We start from the raw sequence: 23,890 nt of genomic DNA on the forward strand, positions 1-23,890 counted from the left end.
TGCAGAGGAGATTCACTAGGTTAATCCCAGAGCTGAAGGGGTTGGATTACGAGGAGAGGTTGAGTAGACTGGGACTGTACTCGTTGGAATTTAGAAGGATGAGGGCGGATCTTATAGAAACATATCAAATTATGAAGGGAATAGATAGGATAGATGCGGGCAGGTTGTTTCCACTGGCGGGTGAAAGCAGAACTAGGAGGCATAGCCTCAAAATAAGGGGAAGTAGATTTAGGACTGAGTTTAGGAGGAACTTCTTCACCCAAAGGGTTGTGAATCTATGGAATTCCTTGGCCCAGTGAAGCAGTAGAGGCTCCTTCATTAAATGTTTGAAAGATAAAAATAGATAGTTTTTTGCAGGATTAAGGGTTATGTGGGGCGCGATTATCCGACCCGGCGTGAATCCCCCCCCCCCCCCCCCCCCCCCCCGCCGGTTGCCGAATTCTCCACCACCGGATATTCGCCCCCCCCCCGCGATTCTCCCGCCCGGATGGGCCGAAGTCCCGCCGCTAAAATGCCTGTCCCGCCGGCGAAGATTAAACCACCTACCTTACCGGCGGGACAAGGCAGCGCGTGCAGGCTCCGGGGTCCTGGGGGGGGGGGGGGGCGTGGGGCGATCTGGCCCTGGGGGGTGCCCCCACTGTGGCCTGGCCCGCGATCGGGGCCCACCAATCTGTGGGCGGGCCTGTGCCGTGGGGGCACTCTTTCCCTTCTGCCTTCGCCACGGTCTCCACCATGGCGGAGGTGGAAGAGACTCCCTCCACTGCGCATGCGCGGGAATGCCGTCAGCGGCCGCTGATGCTCCCGCGCATGCGTCGCCCGGAAATATCATTTCCGCGCCAGCTGGCGGGGCACCAAAGGCCTTTTCCGCCAGCTGGCGGGGCGGAAATCCGTCCGGCGCGGGCCTAGCCCCTTAAGGTTGGGGTTCGGCCACCAAAGATGCGGAGCATTCCGCACCTTTGGGGCGGTGCGATGCCCAATCGATTTGCGCCATTTTGGGCGCCAGTCGGCGGACATCGCGCTGATACCGGAGAATTTCGCCCGGTGTACGGGCCGAAAAGTGGAGCCGAGTCCACAAAAGATCAGCCATGATCTCATTGAATGGTGGAGCAGTCTCGAGGGGCCAGGTGGCCTACTCCTGCTCCTAGTTCTTATGTTCTACCCGAAGGGTGAAGTCATGTCCCGCTGGAATTGCAAAAGTGTAAAGCGCACTGACCTGCTCTGGAAAACCTCCACTGGTTGTGTGGGATGGGGGTTGGTGTCAGGGGCATGGTACTGACTACTCGCCCTGGCTGGCCACAGTGAGGAGGTGTGCAGCTTTTTCCTTCACGGCTGGCCACTCCAGGTTGTGGGCTGCTTGGAGTCTGCAGCGAAAGAGTCCCCACAGGCTACAGTGCGGTGCAACTCCAGTGAACACAGGGAGGCCACCCCCCCTTTTTTACTGCACTGAGGCGGGGGTCGTATATTGGGAGTGGGTGGGGTGTGGTCTACGATTTGGGGCCATGGGTTACGTGGGGGAGGGGGAAGAATTCTCCTGCGGTTGGGAATGGGAGAAATCCCATTTGGGTGGGTTGGGAATACCGGGAAGGGGGGGGGGGGCTCTGCTGCTGGTCGTGTGATGAGTCGGGGAATGGGAATGAGATGGGTGTTCTGAGCGGGGCTGGGCCCAAGTGTTTAAAATAGTTAGCTGAAGTTAGAAGTGCTTTTTATTTCTTCTAACTCTGTCAGAGTAACTAGTGTAACACTGACACAACCATCCGAAGTTGCCGGTTTAAATAGCTTTGTTGGATGTCTCTCAGTGCAGATCAATAGTGGACGTTGGCGATTCTCTCTCTCTTTCCCCCCCCACCCCCACCCCCCCCCCCCCCCCGGGGAGCCAGGAATTAGCAGGCCAGTGTCGACTCCAAAAAGCTGATTGAAAAGATGAGGTGCTGTGCTGCAAACATAGATTGAGCTTCAGAGGAACAGTGCAGCAGGCCAAGGACAGAGATAGCAGTGTGAGAGCAAGGTGGAGGATTAAAATTACTGACCATTGGAAGTTTGGGGCCATATTTGTGGACAGCATGGATGTGTTCTGCAAAGTGGTCACCTATTCTGTGTTTGTTCACTCCAGAGTAGAGGAGAGCATATTGTGAGCAGTGCTTGGGCCAGAGGTGTCCGGTGTGGGTGTTGGGTCGGGTGCGGGGGGTCAGGGACCCTCCTATAGTGTGTTGGGCGTAGGGGGATGGTGGGAGAACCGGGGATCGCTTCAGGGGCCTCTGAGATTGGTGCATCATTTAAAAATGGCGTCCCGATCTCTCGCTACACTGCGGAGTTCTGGCGAACAGAGCTCCCCATTGTACAAAACGGGGCTTTGTGTGGCCTCAGCCACGAGTTCCCATTCAGGCCCCTTACACAATGTGAGTCGTGTTGAATAACCATGTGTTTCTCTGTGCCGGAAAACACGGGGCTAAACGCGTTCCCTCGGGGACTTTGTTCCCATTTGGGTGAATCAATATTTTCCCTCATGAAGGAATCTAGAACTAGAGGGTACAAAAATGGAGACGGGGAGGAATTTCTTCTCACAGAGGGTTGTTCGCCTTTGGAATTCTCTTTCCCAGGGAACAGTAGTGGCCGGGCCATTGAATATATTCAAGATGAGTTGGACAGATTTTTGATCTACAAGGAAGTCGAGGTCGATGAAGGGGGACAGAAAATTCAGTGAACCGCATGAACCATGATCTTATTTAATGGCAGAGTGGGCTTAGTGGGTTGAATGGCCCACTCCTGCCCCATTTTTAATGATCTTATGAACAGACCTGTGGAATCGACCGAAACATGGCAGAGAAGTGTGAAGTAATACATTTTAGTAAGAAGAGTGAGGAGTGGCAATATAAAATGAATGGTGCAATTTGAAAAGTGGCGCAACCAATCTGTGAAGAATGCTGGATAGGTTGAGAAGACAAGTATGTGGGACCCTTGGCTTTGTTAATGGAAGAATTGAGTATAAAAGCATGAGAATTAATGGAACACTGGTTAGACTTCAGCTGATGTATTGTGTTGAATCCTGGGCACCAAACTTTAGGAAGGGTGTGAGGAAGCGAGGCCGTGTTAGGGAGGGTGTGGAGGAGAATGACTGGAGTGTTACCAGGGATGAGGTTCTTCAGCCGCATGTGGAGAATGGAGAACCTTGTGTTGCACTCCTTCAGACAAACGATTTTCAGAGGAGATTCGGTAGGTTTGTTCAAAATTATGAATGGCTTTGTTGGAGTAGATAAGGGAAAACTATTTCCAGTGCAGTAGCCAGAGGACACTGATTTGTCAAAGAATCAGAGGCAACGTGAGGAAACATTTGTTCACAGTAGCGAGTTGTTGTGATCGGCAGTGCACTGCCTGAATAGCCGGTGAAGCAAATGCAATAGCAACATTCAAAAGGGAATGAGACAAATAATTGGAACATATTTACAAGTCCATAAGAACCGGGTTTGGACTAATTGGATATCTCTTTGGAATAACTTAATTTATGATCATCAGCGTTTTGAAAAGAGAATGGTGTTTCATAGAAATCTGCTACCTTCATGGGAAAAGGAAAGCTTACAGGTTTCGATTTTAAAAACTAGGTGCCACAAGGTTTCAATGTATTTGTTTCATAAGGCAGTTAATTCGCTTCTTTGGTCATGTCGTTCGGACAGTATTTTGCTCAACCAGACGAGGGCGCTCTTGATTCAGCAGACAAATTAAAACAAAGGCACACTTTGTCATTCAGCATGGAGGGTGTCAATGCCGCTACTTGCAATAGTTTAGAAATGAAAATGAACCTTTTTAAAATTCTACCTTTGTATTAATTCTTGGGTTGAATTTATTATCCATTTGTAATTGCTCTGAGAAACTGGTGGTCAATCTTCACACAACCAAATCGCTTACCAGGTTACTTCAAAGGGCTGTTAAAAGCCAATCAGAAAATGCTGGAAATGCTCAGTGGGTCAAGCAGCACACATGTGGAGGCAAACCCTTTGTGTCTCGGGTTTGATCTTTCAATTTTGGCAGATTGTTCGAGGCAGGGAAAGGGGGCAAGTGGGGAAAGAACAAAGTGAAAGTGGCTACCCACTTGTGAATGCACTCTGGTCTCGCCTTCTGCGAAGGGGTAGCCAGCATGCTGGCCCGATAATCCCAGAACTCCCACGTCCATTGGTTCGGGACCTTTTGTTCGGTGTCCCTTCCTGCAGGAACAAAGTTGAACAATATTAGTCATCCAGCAAAGACTCGAAAGAACAGAGCCAAAGGTGGCTGAAGCCTGGCTGTCTGTGATGGTCACACCAGCGCCTCCTGGCTACTCTGGAGTAACCTTGCCACAGTCACCGCTGACAAACAATCACCCATTGCCAGCTGTGTCTCTGACAAGATATGTTGCTGCCTGACCCCTTTGCCACTGACTGGTTCCCATTCCCTTTCTCCCATCCCACCTTCAGATGTTGCACCTTATAAGCTCCTTGGGGAAGAGAAGTGTGGATTGCTCACACCGGGTCATTCACCCACTTGTAGCATTTGCAGCAAGATTCTACGATAAACTCACAACTACTGATTTCCTCTGCAATCTTATCCAGACTTGCTTACTCAGGAGGCCCCGTCTCCTACCATCCCCGGGATAGAGGACCTTCCGACTTTCATAAGCAGCAATGGAGGAGAGGCTACAGGGAGGCCTCACTGCACCTTGAGACACCAGCAGTCCACTTTTGGCCCTGTCATAAGCATTCCTTTCCTCTAGGGTTGCAACTGATGGGAGCAGGCAACTTCAAGGAAACCGGCTCCTTTGAAAGAAACCAGTACATTTAGGCATCAGTGGCTATTGCAGGATGGGGCGGGCATAGCAAGGTGGAGGGCTGCAGGATACGACAGGCACAGTCGTGAGGAGGACTGCAGGGTGTGACAGGCACAGCCACTAGGAGGGCTGCACGGTGTGGCAGGCACAGCCAGTAGGAGGACTGCAGGGTGTGACAGGCACAGCCACTAGGAAGGCTGCAGTGTGTGATGGGTACAGTCGCTAGGAGGGCTGCAGTGTGTGACAGGTACAGTCGCTAGGAGGACTGCAGGGTGTGACAGGCACAGCCACTAGGAGGGCTGCACGGTGTGACAGGCACAGCCACTAGGAAGGCTGCAGTGTGTGATGGGTACAGTCGCTAGGAGGGCTGCAGCGTGTGACAGGTACAGTCGCTAGGAGGACTGCAGGGTGTGACCGGTACAGTCGCTAGGAGGGCTGCAGGGTGTGACAGGCACAGCCATCAGGTGGGTTGCAGGATGTTCAGAGGCAGCAGCCAGTAGGAGGGCTGCAATGGCATTGCGAGTGAGCCGGCAGCCTTTTAACTTTGGTGCCAGCAGCTCTCGTGGCATCAGCTGATGCTGCATTGACAGCCGCCGTGCCCAAATCTACTGATAGAAATCTAACTTTTAATATATAAGTTTAAAGGAAGAAATGGTTCAGAATTAAAATGGTTTATTAAAATGGTTTTTTATGGTCACATAGTTCAAACATGACAGTGAGAACTGCTTAATAGCATGAGAATAATCAGATTAAAACAGGCCAGACAGAAGCAAGGACACATTTGCAAGAATGAAAACCTGGGCAACGTTCCGAGTCCAGTTTTCATGACAACAGATAAAGTTTGGTGGGAAGGAATTATCTCAGTCACACCATATCAAAATTTGATCGGACAGACATTTCAATCGAATTGAATGAACTATAATTATTATGACCCAATCACAGCCAGAAAGGGGACAGAACATTGATAGCAATTACCTTAAAGCGAGGTGCTGTTTTTGAACAATTCATCCCGGGATCATCTTACTTCATTTTTTTAGCTATTTCCTGTACTTTGCTTTGAAAGCCATTTTGTTTATTTCCAACTTCTCTGTATTGAGTATTTTGATGTGAATATTTTGATTTGATGAAATTATCAAGAACTGTAATCTGTATTGTATTCAACTCAGTCATCTGTATTTGCTTGGACAAAACAAATTTTCTAAAAGCTCTGTATTTGCAAGCAAACTGACCTGTGTTATGGGCCAGGGTTTAGAGAACCCCAAAGTGTATCATGGAGTTCACATGATCCACAACTTTTAATAGATTGTGGTATGGGGAGCACACGGCCCACTCTACAGGTGTGGTACAGCAGAAATGGAAAAGTATTTTTTCAAGCAAAACAATATTTATTCTATGAACTCAAGTTAACCTTTTCAAAACATAGAGTGAACATCTTAGCAACCATTAATTCAAATACCACCCCCAAAGAATACAGCACTAAGTAATGCTTAATAACTTCCCAAACAACATCCAGACAAAAGAAACATCTTTTAACAGAAGCACATTAGGTTTATAATTCTAATTTATAATTCTGAATTCATCAAATGATCAAGAGATAGTCTTTTGATGGCAGAGAGAACAGCAGTACACCTGCTTGGTCTGGCTTCAGCTCCCAACACTGAAAATGAAACTAAAACACACCCTGCAGCCTGCTCAAAAACAAAAGTAAAAAGCTGACAGACGCCCAGCTCCACCCACTCTCTGACATCACTGCAGTAGAAAACACCCATTTCTTAAAGGTACTACAGATATTTATATACACACCCATTTATAAACACCCATTTCTTAAAGGTACTCTCACATAACACCTGATCAAGAGACATTTTAAAACTGACTGAATAAAGCTACAATTTACTTCACGCATGAAACTCAGTTTTATGTTCTGTCGAGTAATATATGAGTGCGGCGACACATGAGATATATTAACCAAGTACAGATGTATCATCTACTTCTAGACTGGTTGGCTCTGCCACCTGTCAGTTAATTGGACAGTTGACCCAATATTGCTTCCTGCACTTGCTGACTTTTGAATTTGCATCTCTTGCTCACACAACTGGCAGAGAGAGACAGCTTGTGTCTACCACTAAAATCCTAGCCGTGTTCTCAGAAATACTCGTCTCTGTCTCTGAATTACAAGTCAACTCGTCTAACCTCAGGGCTACAATAAATATACCCTTTCTTTAAATCTCATGATGTTTTTCTTTTTTGTTTAAGTCCTGCGTTTAAAATAATTTTAATGATTCTTCCATTTCTTCCTCCTTAGGGAAGTAAATGACCTTGATCACAAGCTTGACTTCTACAGCATTTTATTGGAACTACTCTATGAAGTGGACCGGTGAGATTTTACTTAGCTGTGTTGAGAATTTTGAAATAATTAAAAACAAGGCCTGCACTGACGACTTCATGTTTGAATGCCTCAGGTGCAAGTATCAGAAGATTCGATTGAAGTGATTCTAATCTTTCCAATTTGTTGTTGTTATCAATTCTTTAATTGATTGGGATTGACTGAAACCAATATGGTGGCTACGTTGAGTTTAACTGAATTTGAGGCAGGATAGAACACATTAGGAATACCGCAGAAACATTCAACACATAGGAGTAAAAGATCTGACGTGACAACTGTCAAATGCGAACACACTTTCTGTCGTCGTATTTCTCTTCATAGAAATTGTAGAAAATTTATGACACAGAAGGAGATCATTCAGCCAATCATGCCCATGACAGTCAAGAAGAGCAAACCGGCCTAATCACACCTTCCTACACTAGGCCCGTAGAGCAGCAGGTTACGGTACTTCCAAGTAGGTAGCACAGTGGTTAGCACAGTTGCTTCACAGTTCCAGGGTCCCAGGTTCGATTCCCGGCTTGAGTGACTTACTGTGCCCAGTCTGCACGTTCTCCCTGTGTCTGCGTGGGTTTCCTCCGGGTGTTCCGGTTTCCTCCCACAGTCCAAAGATGTGCAGGTTAGGTGGATTGGCCATTCTAAATTGCCGTTCCTGTCCAAAACGTTTGGGTGGGGTTACTAGGTTACGGAGATGGGGTAGAGGTATGGGCTTGGGTGGGGGTGCTCTTTCCAAGGGCTGGTGCAGACTTGATGGGCCGAATGGCCTCCTTCTGCACTGTAAATTCTATGACCAAGTGTGGTGGGGGTTTCTGCTCCTATCTCCCTTTCAGGCAATGAGTTCCAGATCAGAATGTTTCCTCATCTCTTCTCTAATCCTTTCAACAATTACATTAAATCTATGCTCTCCAGTCTTTGAGCCCTCTGCTAAAGTAAGTAGGTCAATCCTATTTACTTCATCTAGGCCTTTCATAATTTTATAATCCTCAAATAAGTCACCTTTCCTATGCTCCAAGGAAAACAATTCAACCGATGAGATCTTTAATTTTCCATTCTTCCAGTCTTTTTGGTGCCTCAAGCTGTCCAAGAATGTTAACCTGGATCTAACATAGGAATTTCTGTCCAACATCTACTCCACTGAGGCAGCCTAAAGTCTTTTACTTTATACCCCATTTCAGTAGTGGACCTGGGTGCATTATTGACAATCTTATGGCCCTGTAAAGATTTACTATGTCTTCAAATACCCTTTAAAATTTTACTTCTTTGTCTAAAACATGGCATTCAAACCGGACTTTAAAATCATGCTATTAACTTCCTGAGCCTTCACACACATCTTCTGTCCTTGATCAATCAGGGCTTGCATCATCCTTTCTTTATCTCACCCTCGGCCATTCTCCTTGACTGCTTTTGTAACTTTCTTCCATTTCATACGCCAACTAACCTCAGGGGTTCCTTGTTTGTTTTGGCCTATTAATGAGCTGTTCCTGATGGTTTGATTGCTTATCATACTATTGTATTTCAAGGCTGATCACTAAAGTAACTTCTTTTCTACTTGCACACTGATTAACAGCAAACATCTTAATTAGGCGAGGTTAAGTTAAAAGTCTAGCACAGTTTTGTCATTTGGTTAGTTGATGTAAGCAGTGGCTCTACCACTTTTGCGAAGGCCTAATGACCCCACTTTGGGTTAGCTGTCGCTGTCGCCACCTAAGAATAGTTATTCCATCAATTCGTTCCCAGAAAAATGAAACCTGAAATGGTTTCCAGGAAAACACCATTTCCTGCCAGAACATTTTGACATCAATTTTACAATGAATTGTGCTCAAAAGGATTAATAGATATTTGAAAAAAATTTTGATTGGAGAAAACTTCTCATTTTCCATCAAAAGAACTTGATTAGCCAGCTTTTAACACCCATGATCCTTCTATGTCAGGAGTCATCAGGTCACTCCAGCTTTTAAAGTCATCACAGCTTGTTAAATTTATAGAAGTGATTATTGGTGTTCAAAAGGGATCATGAGGATATCATTGAGGCTTCCTACGTGTTATGATGGGAACATTTCTAAATTACTTTGAAGGCAGCACGGTAGCACAAGTGGATAGCACTGTGGCTTCACAGCGCCAGGGTCCCAGGTTCGATTCCCCGCTGGGTCACTGTCTGTACGGAGTCTGCACGTTCTCCCCGTGTCTGCGTGGGTTTCCTCCGGGTGCTCCGGTTTCCTCCCACAGTCCAAAGAGGTGCAGGTTAGGTGGATTGGCCATGATAAATTGCCCTTAGTGACCAAAAATAGGAGGGGTTGTTGGGTTACCGGGGGTAGGGGTGAGGGCTTAAGTGGGGCGGTGCAGATTTGATGGGCCGAATGGCCTCCTTCTGCACTGTATGTTCTATGTTCTTTCAAAAGTTTTCCCAAAGAATTCCCTCGCTCCTTCTATTAACGTGGCGCATTTTCCACTTTATTCCGATCATTTTCTGACTGTCGCCTCACTGTCTCTGCTGTTGATGCTGACTCTGCCACTGTTTCTGCCACTTCCCCGTCCACCACTGTTACCATCTCAAACGCTGCTGCTGTTACCGCTGCCTCTGCCCCTGCTGTTACCGCCGCCTCTGCGGAGTTTGCTATTGGCTCCACTGCCGCCACTGCTGCTGCTACAGACTCTGCCAGGGTGACCAACTCTGGGGGGAAAAATGAAGTGCTGCTTCAGCAGAGGCAATGGGGTGGGGACGGGGAGAGAGATTGCTGGCAAGACTGGCAGAGTGGTCTGTCATTCACCCCCACTAATTCCATTTCTCACCTGGCCAGTGAGTGAAAGAGGAGAGGTGGAATGTTGGCAGATGATGGTAAGGCATGTCTTAAAGCCACAAGGGATACTTTAAGGGACAATCTGAAATTGTGTTTGGAAGATTTGTGCCAGTTTGTTTAATGTACTGTTCCTTCGGATCCATGTACCCCACTATAATAATCTCTATAGCGGTTTGTGCACTCGCCCCACGTTAAACAATCTACACACTGCAGGCACACACTGCATCAGTTGGGATTTGGAAAAATCTGGGGCTGGATTCTCCGCCGGCGGGATGCTCTGTTTTGCCGGTAGCCCGGGGGTTTCCCGACAGCGTGGGGTTGCCCCACAATTGGAAACCCCATTGACCAGCCGGCGTAACGGAGCATCCCGCCGGCGGGGTGAAACAAATCTGGTGGGGCGGAGAATCCAGCCCCTGATGTCTGAAACTTAGGGCGAGATTTTCCCGGAAGCCGGCAAAGGCCGATGGCGGGGGGGGAAAAATGGCGTGGAACTTGCCGATGGCAATGGTCGCTTTTCCTGCCGTAAAATAATGCAGCTCTTAGGACCAAAGATTTTCAGCCACGGGTTCTACGCCACGTCACTGTCAGGATGGCCTCTGACTCACCCGCCCTGCTATCACCTCAGCGTTGCAATGATCGGGGCGACACATTTAAAGGCCGCCCAAGTGCACATCAGTGCACACTTTGCAGGACGCCCGGAAGTGAAGACTGACGGGAGGTCTGCCCCAAAATTCTCCTGCCCCTTCCTGGAGAGATTCCTTGATGCTGTTGAGGCCTGCAGTGACGCGGCCAGACGGAAACCTAGCAGCAAGGTGACCAACCCAGCCTGGGCGGCGGTGGCAACGGCAGTCAGTGCCAATGCCCTGCTGCAGAGGGCAGCCATCCAGCGCAGGAGGAGGATGAATGATCTCCTCTGTTCCGTCAGGGTAAGTCATTCTTAGCGTCACTCTCAGCTCACGCTTTCCGACCCATCACATCCACAGGGTTCTCACTCACTGCCAGCTCAAGGGACACCACCACTTACTTTCCCACACACATCTTCATCTCCCCTCCGGGTCATGGCCTCATCACCTCGCTGGTCCCACTCAACATCCACACATGCCAGGCAATTACTTTGTGTATTTATCGTAAGTCCAAATGTTTTTCGTGTATGGAACAATCTGTCTAGACTGTACGCAGAGCAATTCTTTTCAATGTACGTGTGACAAATCCAAATCTAAACCCTGATCACTGCCCTGGCATGTGTCCTGCTTACACTCTCTGCATCTGTTTTCATGAAATAGAAGTTGCCGCACAACAAGAGGGAGAGATCCCAGACTGGGTGGAGGGATGCCAGAGCTCAAGGTCCTTACTGACTTTGCGAACAGAACCATCCAGCTGGCTGGGGAAGACATTGACCGCTCCTGTGCTGACACCAAAGTCAGCAGCGGTAAACCAAGTCAGGATAAAGCACTGCATCATGCATCAGATGGCAATGCTGTGAATCATGTCACCTCTTTCTCAAGACCCTGCTGTGCACTAATGGTTTCTCCTTTCTTTCATGGGCTCCTTTGGGAAGCAGCCCAGGAAGCCTACCAGTCAGCTCCTCAACTTGAACCCCAACACCAGCAGAGAGGAGGGATTCATGGATCCCGATATCAGAGAACCATCATAGTGCTCACCCACACCGTCCACCAGCGTAGATACAAACACCTCGGTGGGACCTTGTTCTAGAGTAGCCTCGGGGGTCACAATCTGGTGAGCATGTCACTGCCAGATACACAGCAGAAGGAGGCAGGGACATCCCAGGATGCCAGCACTCGGAGGATTGCTGGAGGAAACGAATCTGCTGAGCCCCAGTCTGATGATGAGCCTCTGGATTCGGTCATTCCTCAGTTGCTGGAGTGGCAAAGATAAACTCGGGGAAATCAGGAAGGGATGTCTGGTACATTGCTCAGATTGAAAGTCTGCGTGGAAGAGTCTGTCTGCCTTATGCCTGAGGTGATTGTGCTAAAACTGCTGAGGTGATTGTGCTGAAACTGCAATGCAATGAGGTTAACACAGCTAGGGTGGCGGCCTTGATGCAAGACTTTTGACCTGCTCTGCAGCAGGGCAAGCCCTCCGTGGTGAGGGACGCGCGCTCCGTGGTGAGGGACGCGCGCTCCGTGGTGAGGGACGCGCGCTCCGTGGTGAGGGACGCGCGCTCCGTGGTGAGGGACGCGCGCTCCGTGGTGGGGGGACGCGCGCTCTGTGGTGGGGGACGCGCGCTCTGTGGTGGGATGACGCGCGCTCCGTGGTGGGGGTGACGCGCGCGCCGTGGTGGGGGTGACGCGCGCGCCGTGGTGGGGGTGACGCGCGCGCCGTGGTGGGGGTGACGCGCGCTCCGTGGTGGGGGTGACGCGCGCTCTGTGGTGGGGGTGACGCGCGCTCCGTGGTGGGGGTGACGCGCGCGCTCCGTGGTGGGGGTGACGCGCGCGCTCCGTGGTGGGGGTGACGCGCGCGCTCCGTGGTGGGGGTGACGCGCGCGCTCCGTGGTGGGGGTGACGCGCGCGCTCCGTGGTGGGGGTGACGCGCGCGCTCCGTGGTGGGGGTGACGCGCGCGCTCCGTGGTGGGGGTGACGCGCGCGCTCCGTGGTGGGGGTGACGCGCGCGCTCCGTGGAGGGGGTGACGCGCGCGCTCCGTGGAGGGGGTGACGCGCGCGCTCCGTGGAGGGGGTGACGCGCGCGCTCCGTGGTGGGGGTGACGCGCGCGCTCCGTGGTGGGGGTGACGCGCGCGCTCCGTGGTGGGGGACACGCGCTCCGTGGTCCAGGAACGTCCTGGGATCCGTCAGTTCCAATGTCAGAGGTTGGTGAGTCCCTCGAGCACAATCCAACTTCCTGTCTATCCCAAGGAAGAAGCTCTTCCGCACCCATAGGGAGGAGGAGCACCTGGTGCACAATCCATGGTAATCCTGTCCATCAAAATCCCCTCTTCCTGTGACTGCTTCAGCTCCAGCTCCACAGGCCTAGGACAGTGGCACTGCCACACACCACGACCCCGAAAGCACCTCCAGCAAGGTAAACACAGACAACAGGAAGTGGCAGAGAACAGGCTGCCTCAACCTTACCTGTGGAAGTTGGGGATGCAGCAAGACATCGCGGCAGAATTGGAAAGGTCAAAAAGCTCGAGTTGCACAACCTGGGCACGGGTGTTAAGCACTTGTATATAATGTTCACCTCTGTAAATAAAATCCAACTAATTGTACCTTTTCTATGGCTCCTTGCTCTGCTGAGCTGTGCTGCTGTAGTCCTGACCTGAAAATTTGATTCTTGCCCAAGAAAAAGGCAAGGTGCTCAGTCTAGGGCCCCCTCCATATTCTTTGTGCAATGTTCCCAGCACATTGGTCACGTCCTTTCGCAGTGACAGAACACCTCAGTCATGCCTGTATTTCGTATGGAATGAGGATGTCTTCCACAATGTACAGGGCGAGCATCACTCATTCCAGTCATTGTCAGTGTTCTCTCTGCCCCCTTGAGGTGTGGCTGGCTTCACATCCCACCTGCATTAGCCTCTGGTGACACAGGGTGCAGCTCAAGAAGGATGCCATAGGATCAGGAGAGGTGAAACTTCCTCGCTGCGCCGCCATGATATGACCCAAGTCATTGAGAGCAGGTGAGCTGCCATCAACCAGACAGAACCTCATCTTCAGCATTCCTAAGGTCTGCTCTACCAAAGTACGAATTGCAGTATGAGCCTCATTTTATCTTGTCTCAGTTGCCCTCTTTGACCTCCGCATAGGCATCATCAGTCATATCCTAGGGTGGGGAGCCCTTGTCCCCGAAAGAGTCAATCCTGCAGCCTCTGTGGACCCTGAATCATTGTCAGGGATCTGGAAGCAACTCAGAATGTAGGCGTTGTGTAAACTCCGTGGAAATTGAGCACGCATCTGGCTGAACATTCAGTCAGTTGAAGTCCTTGTGGTTCACGTGGTTCTTTGCCTGACGCCCTGGAGATCTGAATGCCATGTTAATGCAGTCGATGGCACCCTGCACCTGTGGAAAGCTGTTGATTTGCGCAAAGCCCATCACTCTTGCATCCTGGTTTGTTTGATCCCCATCGAAATGAACAAAGTTGTGTTTCCTCGCAAAGATTGCGTTCGCCACGTCCTGGATGCACTTGTGTGCGGAGGCTTTTGAAATCCCACAGAGGTCACCTCTAGAGCTCTGGAACGAGCCACTGACTTAAAGGTTGAACCCTGTTGGAACTTTCAGCGACACTGGCAGGGAATGCCCTTCATGTCACCATGGTGCCAAATCCTGCCGAAGGTGGCAGATGTGACCAACCAGTTCACTGAACTTGCGTAGTCTTCGGCACTGGTTCTCGGACATCTGACGGTATGTTAGGCGAAGCGCCTCTGGTGATGGCTCTCTGGGATTCATGCTGTGCATGTGGATCAGGTGCTGCCACCCCTTTCTATTCATGGTTCTGCTTTTGCCTTTGGCGAGGCAGGTGCCTCTGTTGACACCTTTTTTCTCTCCTACCTCAGGGCGAAAATGACAGCGATTTCACCAGGTTCCACATTCCATACATCCTCCTCACTGCGGTATCAAAGAGAGAGACCTGACTGTTAGCTCCTGTCTCCTTAGGACCACTTGAGCATTTTATGGGTTATGTGTATGTGTTTCTTACCTCCCCCTTCATCTTGATTCATTCCTTTTCAAATGGTGTTCATCAACTTCTGTTTTGATGAAGAGTATGCCTGAAATGTTAACTTGCCTGCCTGACCTGTTGAGCATTTCCAGTAATTCTCGAGTTCCAGGAGCTGCAGAATTTTGTTGTTTGCTGCAGGGAGAGATTGTTTCTGGATATTCATAGATGTATGTAGACTTTCAAGGGTAGTGAACTCCTTAATGCAAATGGTATCTCAACAAATTGTACAATAACATAGCTGAGGGGGTTGATGTATTTTGTTATCACTGTATAACGAACACTTGGAATGATCTGATTAGCATACAATCCTTATAGTGCAGAAGGAGGCCATTTGGCCCATCTAGTCTGCACCGACCCTCTGAAAGAACACCTGAACCTAGGTCCCTTCCCTACCCTATCCCCGGAATTCCATAACCCCACCACCCCACCTGACTGTTGGACATTAAGGGGCAATTTAGCGTGGCCAATCCACCTAACCTGCACATCTTTGGGCTGTGGGCGGAAACCGAAGCATCCGGAGGAAACCCACGCAGTGGGTTTGGTGGTATGTATTAGGGGTAATATGGTACCTGTGAAGCCGAGAGGCTATTGGCTGACAGGTCCCGGGTCCTGGTTGGATCTGCCGACTTCTGGCTCCGCCCTGAAGGCGGAGTATAAGAGCTCGAGTTCCCCCAGCAGCCGCATTCTGTAACTGAGCTGCTGGGGAACAAGTCTTGCTTAATAAAGCCTTGATCGACTTCATCACTTCTCGACTTGTGTAAGTCATTGCGCGCTACAGTGGACTAAACAGCTGGCTTGTAATGCAGAACAAGGCCAGCAGCGTGGGTTCAATTCCCGTACCAGCCTCCCCGAACAGGTGCCGGAATGTGACGACTAGGGGCTTTTCACAGTAACTTCATTGAAGCCTACTTGTGACAATGTGATTATTTTTATTATTATTATTATTATTACAGGCACAGGGAGAATGTGCAAACTCCACACAGACAGTCACCCGAGGCCGGAATTGAACCCGGATCCCTGATGCTGTGAGGCCTCAGTGCTAACCACTGTGCCACCATGTCACTCTTGCGTAGCGGAATCGTAGCAGTGCGTCAGTTTACTGATCTGGTGTTTGACCGTTGTGATTCAGCTTTGTAAGCACTTCCCTGCAATGCTTGACTTTGAATCTTGTGTACATGGTTAGTAATAGTGGAACAATAACAAGCAGGGAATTTGTAAAACTAGCGAATGATCATGATTAATTGACACTGTATATTAGTGATTATTCAGATACAATACATTTATTTGAACATTTTAATCCCTTAATACTTTCTCAATGTAATATGTTTCAACCATACATTAAATGTAGAGTGTTTGATTCAATTTGAAACTACAAGATGAAGTAATGAAATATGAGGGTGGGGTTTAAATTCATGGGTCAGAGTTCCCCAAGTTGTTACCTTTTTGGTCCCGAACTCACACCAACATGAAGAGGCACAAGCGCTGCAATCTTCTTATCCAAAGTGTTTAATTATCCATGAGTCATGTTTGCCACCCAATTACCAGCATTGGGCGAGGGAAGGAAGCACGACCGAGGCAGAAACGGATCTTAATTGAAGGGCAAACTGCAGCCATCATTGAGGCTGATTTTTGTCAACAAAATGGAGGCACAATGAGAGCAATGGGCAGGGATGGCCCCTGTGCCAGCATAGTCCTTTTCCACTTTTCAGCCGATTTACTGGAGGTCCTGCGGGAGATGGTGAGTACATGCTAGAACATTCTCTCCTCTGCCAGCAGTAACAGGTGGGCCCCAAGTCTGATCAAGAGGGCATGGCTAGGGGTCAACAGAGGAGTGATGTTGAGAACCTGGACGCAATGCTGGACAGACTACAACAATCTTATTGGGTCTGGCAGGGTGTGTGGCAAGAGAGACCCAGATGGTATGCTCCCTGGTAGTCAACACCAGAGTGCCAAGGAGGGGGGTAACATGGGTGGTGCAGCTGCCTTTTGGAGGTGCCCCCCCTGGCACCACCATGGCGAGATTGGCAGCCACAGGCATCTTGGGCCCAGGTAAACACTAATGATCAGCATGCCTCCCTCCGTCTCACCCTCTGCCACAAGGGGAGAACCTCATCCACCACCAGAGAGGCTGCGACTCTTAAGGGATGCCGTCTGCAGAGGCCTCTGCTTTGGTGATGCCACTTTGTGGGTCACATGGCTGTTTACAATATAAATGAAAGTTTACTGCCAAGTCATTAAAGCACTAGAAACATTGTGTGTGTTTCCATGTTGTACTGGCGATGCTCCAGAGAATGGAAAGTGAGGTCTGGACGAGCGATGGAGTTTGTTAGTGAAGATTGTGTCTGATCCAGAAGTTTCTCTTTACCCATTCCTGTGTCCCTTTTGTCCAGGGATTTGCCTCTGCTCTGCCAGGTGCAGCTCCTCATCACTGGTTGGGACAAACTCCTTGAAGCTTGATAACATTTCCTCTTTTGCCCTTCCATAGGTTTTTTAAAAAACAGGATATTTTATTCCAAACGCATTCCACAGAATAACACAAGCTGAACATCCAATCAACCTTATACAGTTTGTACATTTTCACCGTTCCATAATTGGGAATGGATTGTGCAATCTTCATGATCCCATCGTCTCCCAAAAATAAACTACTGTGGCCATTCCTATACCATCCGGATATAGGACATCGCAATTTCAACAAACAGATTCACAGTTTTGTTAACCACAGCTGTATAAAATTTCCAGAGGGGCCGAGTGGTAGTTTCTGTAACTGAATGGAGAAAAAGATTTTTGATTGCGTCTCCTGATCAAAAAACTGATGCCAGTGGAAATAATGGGTTTCTGTGGCTGTTTGGCAAATTGGCTCCGTAACTACTTTCTGGAAAATACAGATTTCGAAGTCCGAATTGAAAAGTTGTGATTAACCCCTCTCACTGCAATCCCCCCAAACCCCATTCCCCAGCACTGAGCAGGAATATTGGCCTCAGACAAAAACACATGCTGGCCACCCCGACTGTGCATAAACTGTGAGCTGCAAACATACGGTGTGATTCAGCGGAAAAATGTCAGAGTTTCATTTTAGGTGGGTTTGGCGGGGTGTTTCGTGTCGACCGCATTGGCGAGATCACGGCCTGTATTCAACTGCACTTAATCCCAAAAAGGAGCACCCATTTGAATCTCGACATGTCTGGCTCCTTCGTCGTCCAGGCATCAGAACCGCATTTTCACAGCTCACCATAACACAGGTGACAGCATGGGCCTCATTGTATTGGATTTCAGCCTTGGTCTCTGGCCTCTGCATTGTCGGCATCAACCATGTCCTTGGGGGGTATCCCTTGTCCCCCACGGGCCAGCCGGTCATCCTGGGAAGGTCCTCAAAGGCACCGGGTGACTCTGAGGCGGTGGTCGCACATGATCTGACCATTCAAGGAGTGGAACCCTTGCCTGCCCCCTTACCGTGGGCAGCACGGTAGCATAGTGGTTAGCACAATTGTTTCACAGCTCCAGGGGTGGGTCACTGTGCGGAGTCTGCACGTTCTCCCCATGTGTGCGTGGGTTTCCTCCGGGTGCTCCGGTTTCCTCCCACAGTCCAAAGATGTGCAGGTTATGTGGATTGGCCATGCTAAATTGCCCTTAGTGTCCAAAATTGCTCATGGTGTTGAGTGGGGTTATTTGGTTATGGGGATAGAGTGGAGGTGTGGGCTTGGGTCGGGTGCGCTTTCAAAGAGCCGGTGCAGACTTGATGGGCCGAATGGCCTCCTTCTGCACTGCAAATTCTATAATTCTGTTAATATAGGCACTCCCTGATGCCCCAATGCTCGCAGGGCGACGTGTGCCATCGATCTCTCACTGGGGCATCCCAGCGATGGCAGCGAATCCTGCAGCCCGGGCATCTTGGTGGGCTTGGTTCAGGTCGAAGGTGACATAATCTTATACCCGGGCATACAGAGCATCCGTCACCTCTGGGAAGTACCTGTGGGCTGACTAATACGATTGCCACACAGGTCCATGCTCGAACCCTGGACAGACCCGGTGACATTGAAGTTTAGGGCTGCAGTGAACTTCACTGCCACCGGAAACGGGTTCCTCCTCCGCGAGGACAGGGCACAGGTGCTGCACTGTCTCTCCGTTGAGATGGAGTCTTCATAGATTATCATAGAATTTACAGTGCCGAAGGAGGCCATTCGGCCCATCGAGTCTGCACCGGCTCTTGGAAAGAGCACCCTACCCAAGGTCAACACCTCCACCCTATCCCCATAACCCAGTAACCCCACCCAATACTAAGGGCAATTTATCATGGCCAATCCACCTAACCTGCACATCTTTGGACTGTGGGAGGAAACCGGAGCACCTGGAGGAAACCCACGCATACACGGGGAGGATGTGCAGACTCCGCACAGACAGTGACCCAAGCTGGAATCGAACCTGGGACCCTGCAGCTGTGAAGCAATTGTGCTATCCGAGTCTTCTGTGCCATATGCTGTCTGTCAGCTCATGGAAGATCCAACGACGCCTGTACAGTTTGGGCCATCGTTGGCCTCCCCTTCTGTTCCTCCCTTCAGCCTGATGGATGGCTGGGTCTTCAGGGTGTGCGGCGGCCCCCTGCACATGTGGTACCGCCTCCAGTCTGTGTTGGAGTGTTACATTCTACGACATCTGTCTGCCTTGGCTGCTGCAAGCACAGTGAATCCCCCAGGCTTTCCCCACCCGTACCATGACTGTCCCACCTTCTCTGAGTGCCATCCAGTGAGCCAGTTGTGTTGGCAAACCTTGCTCTGCACACTCATCACCAGCCACATCAGGAGCCCCGAGGCCCAGACTTCTAGCGGTAGCATTAGGGAAACCGTGATCAGCTGTCCTCTGCTTATCCAGAAACTTACCCTTTGGTCGTGAAAGGGTCCCCAGTGTTGAAGCCCTGCTCTTTGCTGTTTTATTATTGGCAACTGCCTCTATGGCGCTGACATTCCTAGAGCTCAGGTACATTGTTCAGGCATCAAAGCTTGCTGGAGGTGCAGTCCACGCAGACATGGCACCTGGATCTCCGAGAAGGCACTTGAGAACTTGGGAGCATGAAGTGCTCTCATGACTAACAAGACTAATCCCTCATTTGAAATAGCCTTCAGCTGTGAAACCAGAGGCTGCTCACAGTCAAAGGGGGTGAAATTGACTTTCAGGATAGAAGCCACAGCAGGGCTGGAAGAGTTTGGTAGGACAGACGAGCTGCAGCCGTGGTTGCCCCTGTTCTGGGTGTCCATAATATTTAAAGGTGGCTTGAAGGCCTCACCGACGCAAAGCCCCTCAACCCTCCCCGACCCAGTGACAACCCCAACCCCACTGAAGGGGCCCCACCATCCCCACACACTCGGTCCGCAGCTCCGGTGCCCTTGTGCTGCATGCCAACAAATGGAAAAGGCTACTCACCTCACTTTACTCGGTAGCCATTGCGCCTGCTTCCCGTTTTTGTAAAAGATTATTAAACAATGCCCACATGATTTCCCGCTGGGGAGTTGGGCCATTCCAGGAGGCCGCGGCATTCAACTTCAATCTCGTTAATATTGAAATGAATGTGAATTAAGGTTAATGATATTCTGGCCATTTTTCGGCATGATCCGGAACTCGGCATCGAAAGCAGGCCAGGTGAATTGCAAAATGGTTCACGCCAGACACAAATCTTGATTTTTGCCCCCTCCTATTATTCAGCCAGTGCTTCCGGATCTGCGCCAGGTGCAATGCAGTTGCTGAATCGCGCCCATAGATTCAGATTAATCATACCCCCACAAACAGAATGTTCAGGGCCAGAATTTCCCCCACCTGCAGGTCTTTTGGTGAAGGTAAAGGAAATGTGAAATTTGTGGGCAGCACGGTAGCATGGTGGATAGCACAATTGCTTCACAGCTCCAGGGTCCCAGGTTCGATTCCCGGCTTGGGTCACTGTCTCCCCATGTGTGCGTGGGTTTGCTCCGGGCACTCCGGTTTCCTCCCACAGTCCAAAGATGTGCAGGTTAGGTGGATTGGTCATGTTAAATTGCCCTTAGTGTCCAAAATTGCCCTTAGTGTTGGGTGGGGTTACTGGGTTATGGGGATAGGGTGGAGGTGTGGGCTTGGTTAGGGTGCTCTTTCCAAGAGCAGGTGCAGACTCGATGTGCCGAATGGCCTCCTTCTACACTGTAAATTCTATGAAAGGCGGACAGAATTCTCTCTGGGTTTCCGCCGACACGGTTACTTTATACTGGGTGGGCAAGGCCTTGTACAGGAAGCTCAGTATTGCCCCAATGAAGGTCCTTTAGTGACCAATCAGAGGCTGGCTTCTCAGTTCATTGATTGTTGATAGGCTAGATAATGCGCCCTATTAGTAACCAAAGTGAAACAACTGCCTTCAACTGGATGTTTAAGGCGGTGGATGAGGTAATGATCAAGTAGACTTCTTTCCCTGGATGGTGTCGAGCTTCCGAGTGTGGTTGCAGCTGCACTCAGCCAGGAAAGTGGTGAGCATTCATCACCCTCCTGACCTCTTCCTTGTAGATAGTGGACAGGCTTCGGCGAGTGAGGAGGTGAGTCACTTACCCCCAAATTCTCAATTTCTGACCTCATGTAGGCACAGTATTTATATGGCTGGTCCAGTTGAGTTTCTGGTCAATGGTAATTCCCCTGATGGAGAAGTACTGCAATTGAATTTCATGGACAGTAGTTAGAATCTCTTGTTGGAGATGCTCTTTGCCTGATACTTGTGTGGTGCTGATGTCACTTTCCACTGAACCGCTGTTATGGATCCCAGCAGATGTTTAATCTGGGACAAGTCAGATCCCAGAGTGTAACTTGGCTTGATAGACAGTGCTTTATTTTTTTACGAAACCATGAAGAAACGTTACTGAACATATTTAAAGAGGTCTGCTGATGAACATTTAACACAAAGAATAACATATTTATTGAAACAAAAAAAAATGAATTGTATTACATTGGACAGAAAGGTTGGAAAGATCTCATACAAACACTAGATGATGATTCAATTTCCCAATATTCCTTTACATAGCAATATCTTCATAGTCACACAAACTAGTGAAGAGTTACCATTAGCTTTATGCAACGGTTCCTTGCTTTGAGACTTGCAGACAGGCAAATCGCTTTCTTCTGGTAAATTATCACACAATCACTTGATGCTTCTCGCCCAACTTGTATCTATCCCCAAGAATACCCTAAATCGCACCCCAAACACCATTGCTGCAACTGCAGAGCAAACACATAAGTTCCCTAAAGTCAGTTTCCCAGTAGGCTTGTATTGTTTCCTATCAGAGAGCTTAACATTTCTGTCTTCCACTTCTCTGACACTCACTGAACTCTACCCTGTCATTCTGTATCTCCGTGTCACTTGAGCACTGACACTAGGCAGCAGTCAGGCTTTTTGACTTTGCTTTTGAATCCCCAAACTCTCGACTCCCTTGAACCTTGGGGGTTGTAAAACTTCATATAGTATTTATTCAATTTAACACTTATACATTGTTCATTAGACAGCCCAAGCCTGAACATTTCCAAGACTGATCCTGACAATTTTTGTATGTCTGCATTGGGCTGAATTTTGCTCTACACCCCATTCCCCCAAAAGATGGAAACAGTGGCAGGGTATCTGAAAATACTGGCATGGCAGGCATGTCCGTTTACGGCAGCTATTCCCAGCCCTGGTAACGTTAACCCGAGCAGGGAGAGGTTGGGACAGGGATCCCGCTCTTCTCTCTATTCACCCCAATTCAGGTATTCAAAAAGATTTTTCTGAGCTTTTCGGAGGGGGAGGGTGGAATTTTGAAGGGGGTGCACAGGTTTCAGGATGTGCCTGTATCTAATTGCTGAAGGATGGTTGGTACAGAATCAGAGAGTGGGTGGGACATTCTGGATTCTGCTCTCTCTTTCCGCTGTTTACACTTGGCCTCTGCGTGCTCCATCCTGTGACGCTCGAGGTGATTGGCGCCTCTGCAGATGCTTCTTCTCCAGTTTGTGCATTCTAAGGCAAGCAAATCCCATGTGTTGATGGAGATGTTGCATTTATTTAGGGAGGCTTTCAGAGTGTCATTGTTGTGTTTCCTCTGCACTCCTAGTGATCGCTTGCCATTGCGGAGCTCAGCGTAGAGCACTTGTTTCGGGAGTCTTGTGCCGGGCATGCAGACAATGTGGCCCGCCCATCGCAGCTGGTCAAGTGTGACCAGTGCCTTGATACTGGCCTCGCCGAGGGTGCTTACATTGCTACGCCTATCCTGCCAGTGGATTTGCAGGATTTTGCAGAGGCAACGTTGGTGATATCTCTCCAGGGATTTGAAATTTGTCGCTGTACATTGTCCGTGTTTCTGATGCATACAGTAGTGTGGGGACCATGGCTGCTCTAGACCATGAGCTTGGTGCTGGATTTGAGGTCTCAGTCTCCGAAGACTTCACTGGCGCATTGGAGTCGATGCTGGATTTCATTGTCGATGCTTGCTCACACCGAGAGGAACCTCCCGAGGAATGGGAAATGATCTACATTGTCCAGAGGATTGCCGTGGATCATGATGGCTCAGGGCGCAGTTTTGTGTGGCAGGAGTGGGCTTGTAGAGAACATTTGTTTTCTGGATGTTTAGTCTGAGGTCCATTCTCTTGTATGCTTCGTGAATGCATCGATGATGGTTTATAGCTCAGCCTCTGAGTATGCGCGCACTCAGACGTGGTTCTGGCCTGGAGGCACGGAGTTTGAATTGTCCGGTAGGTTAGCTCCACTCCAGCAGGGAGCTTCAGGGTGATGAGGAGGAGTGTTGCTGCGAGGAAGATGGCGAAGAGCGTTGGTGCGATGTCACAGCCCTGTTTGACCCCAGTTTGCACACGTATTAGGTCTGTGGAGGTTCCATTGGTGAGGATCACGGAGTGCGTGTCATCGTGGAGCAGATGGAGAATGGTGACGATTTCTGCGGGCAGCCAAATTTGATGAGATTCTCCACAGTCCTTCACGGTTGACGGAGCCTTTGCGAGATCGAAGAAGGCCATGTACAGAGGTCGATGCACTTTTCCTGGATTTGTCGTGCGCTGAAGATCATGTCCATTGTGCCTCTTGATGGGCTGAAGCTGCACTGAGACTCAGGAAGGAGCTCTTCAACCACTGGGAGGATGCAGCTGAGGAGGATTCTCGTGATGACCTTCCCTGTGGCGGAGAGTAGGGAAATCCTTTTGTAATTTCAGCAGCCAGACCTGAGTCTTATTTTGAAGATGGTCACAATTACAGCGTCTCTGAGATCAT

The 23,890-nt window shown here is 49.5% G+C and overlaps 1 protein-coding gene across 1 annotated transcript in view; it reads left to right on the forward strand.

The window, feature by feature from the left end:
- The window catches only part of LOC140409391 (uncharacterized), a 466,596-nt gene that overhangs the window by 93,392 nt on the left and 349,314 nt on the right, over positions 1-23,890 (forward strand). The window contains exon 4 of the mRNA XM_072497839.1: positions 7,098-7,169. Within this exon, the coding sequence (XP_072353940.1) occupies positions 7,098-7,169 (72 nt within the window). The remainder of the gene's footprint in view (positions 1-7,097; positions 7,170-23,890) is intronic.

The sequence above is a fragment of the Scyliorhinus torazame genome, chromosome 3 (assembly GCF_047496885.1).
Source record: "Scyliorhinus torazame isolate Kashiwa2021f chromosome 3, sScyTor2.1, whole genome shotgun sequence".
Lineage (NCBI taxonomy): Eukaryota > Metazoa > Chordata > Chondrichthyes > Carcharhiniformes > Scyliorhinidae > Scyliorhinus > Scyliorhinus torazame.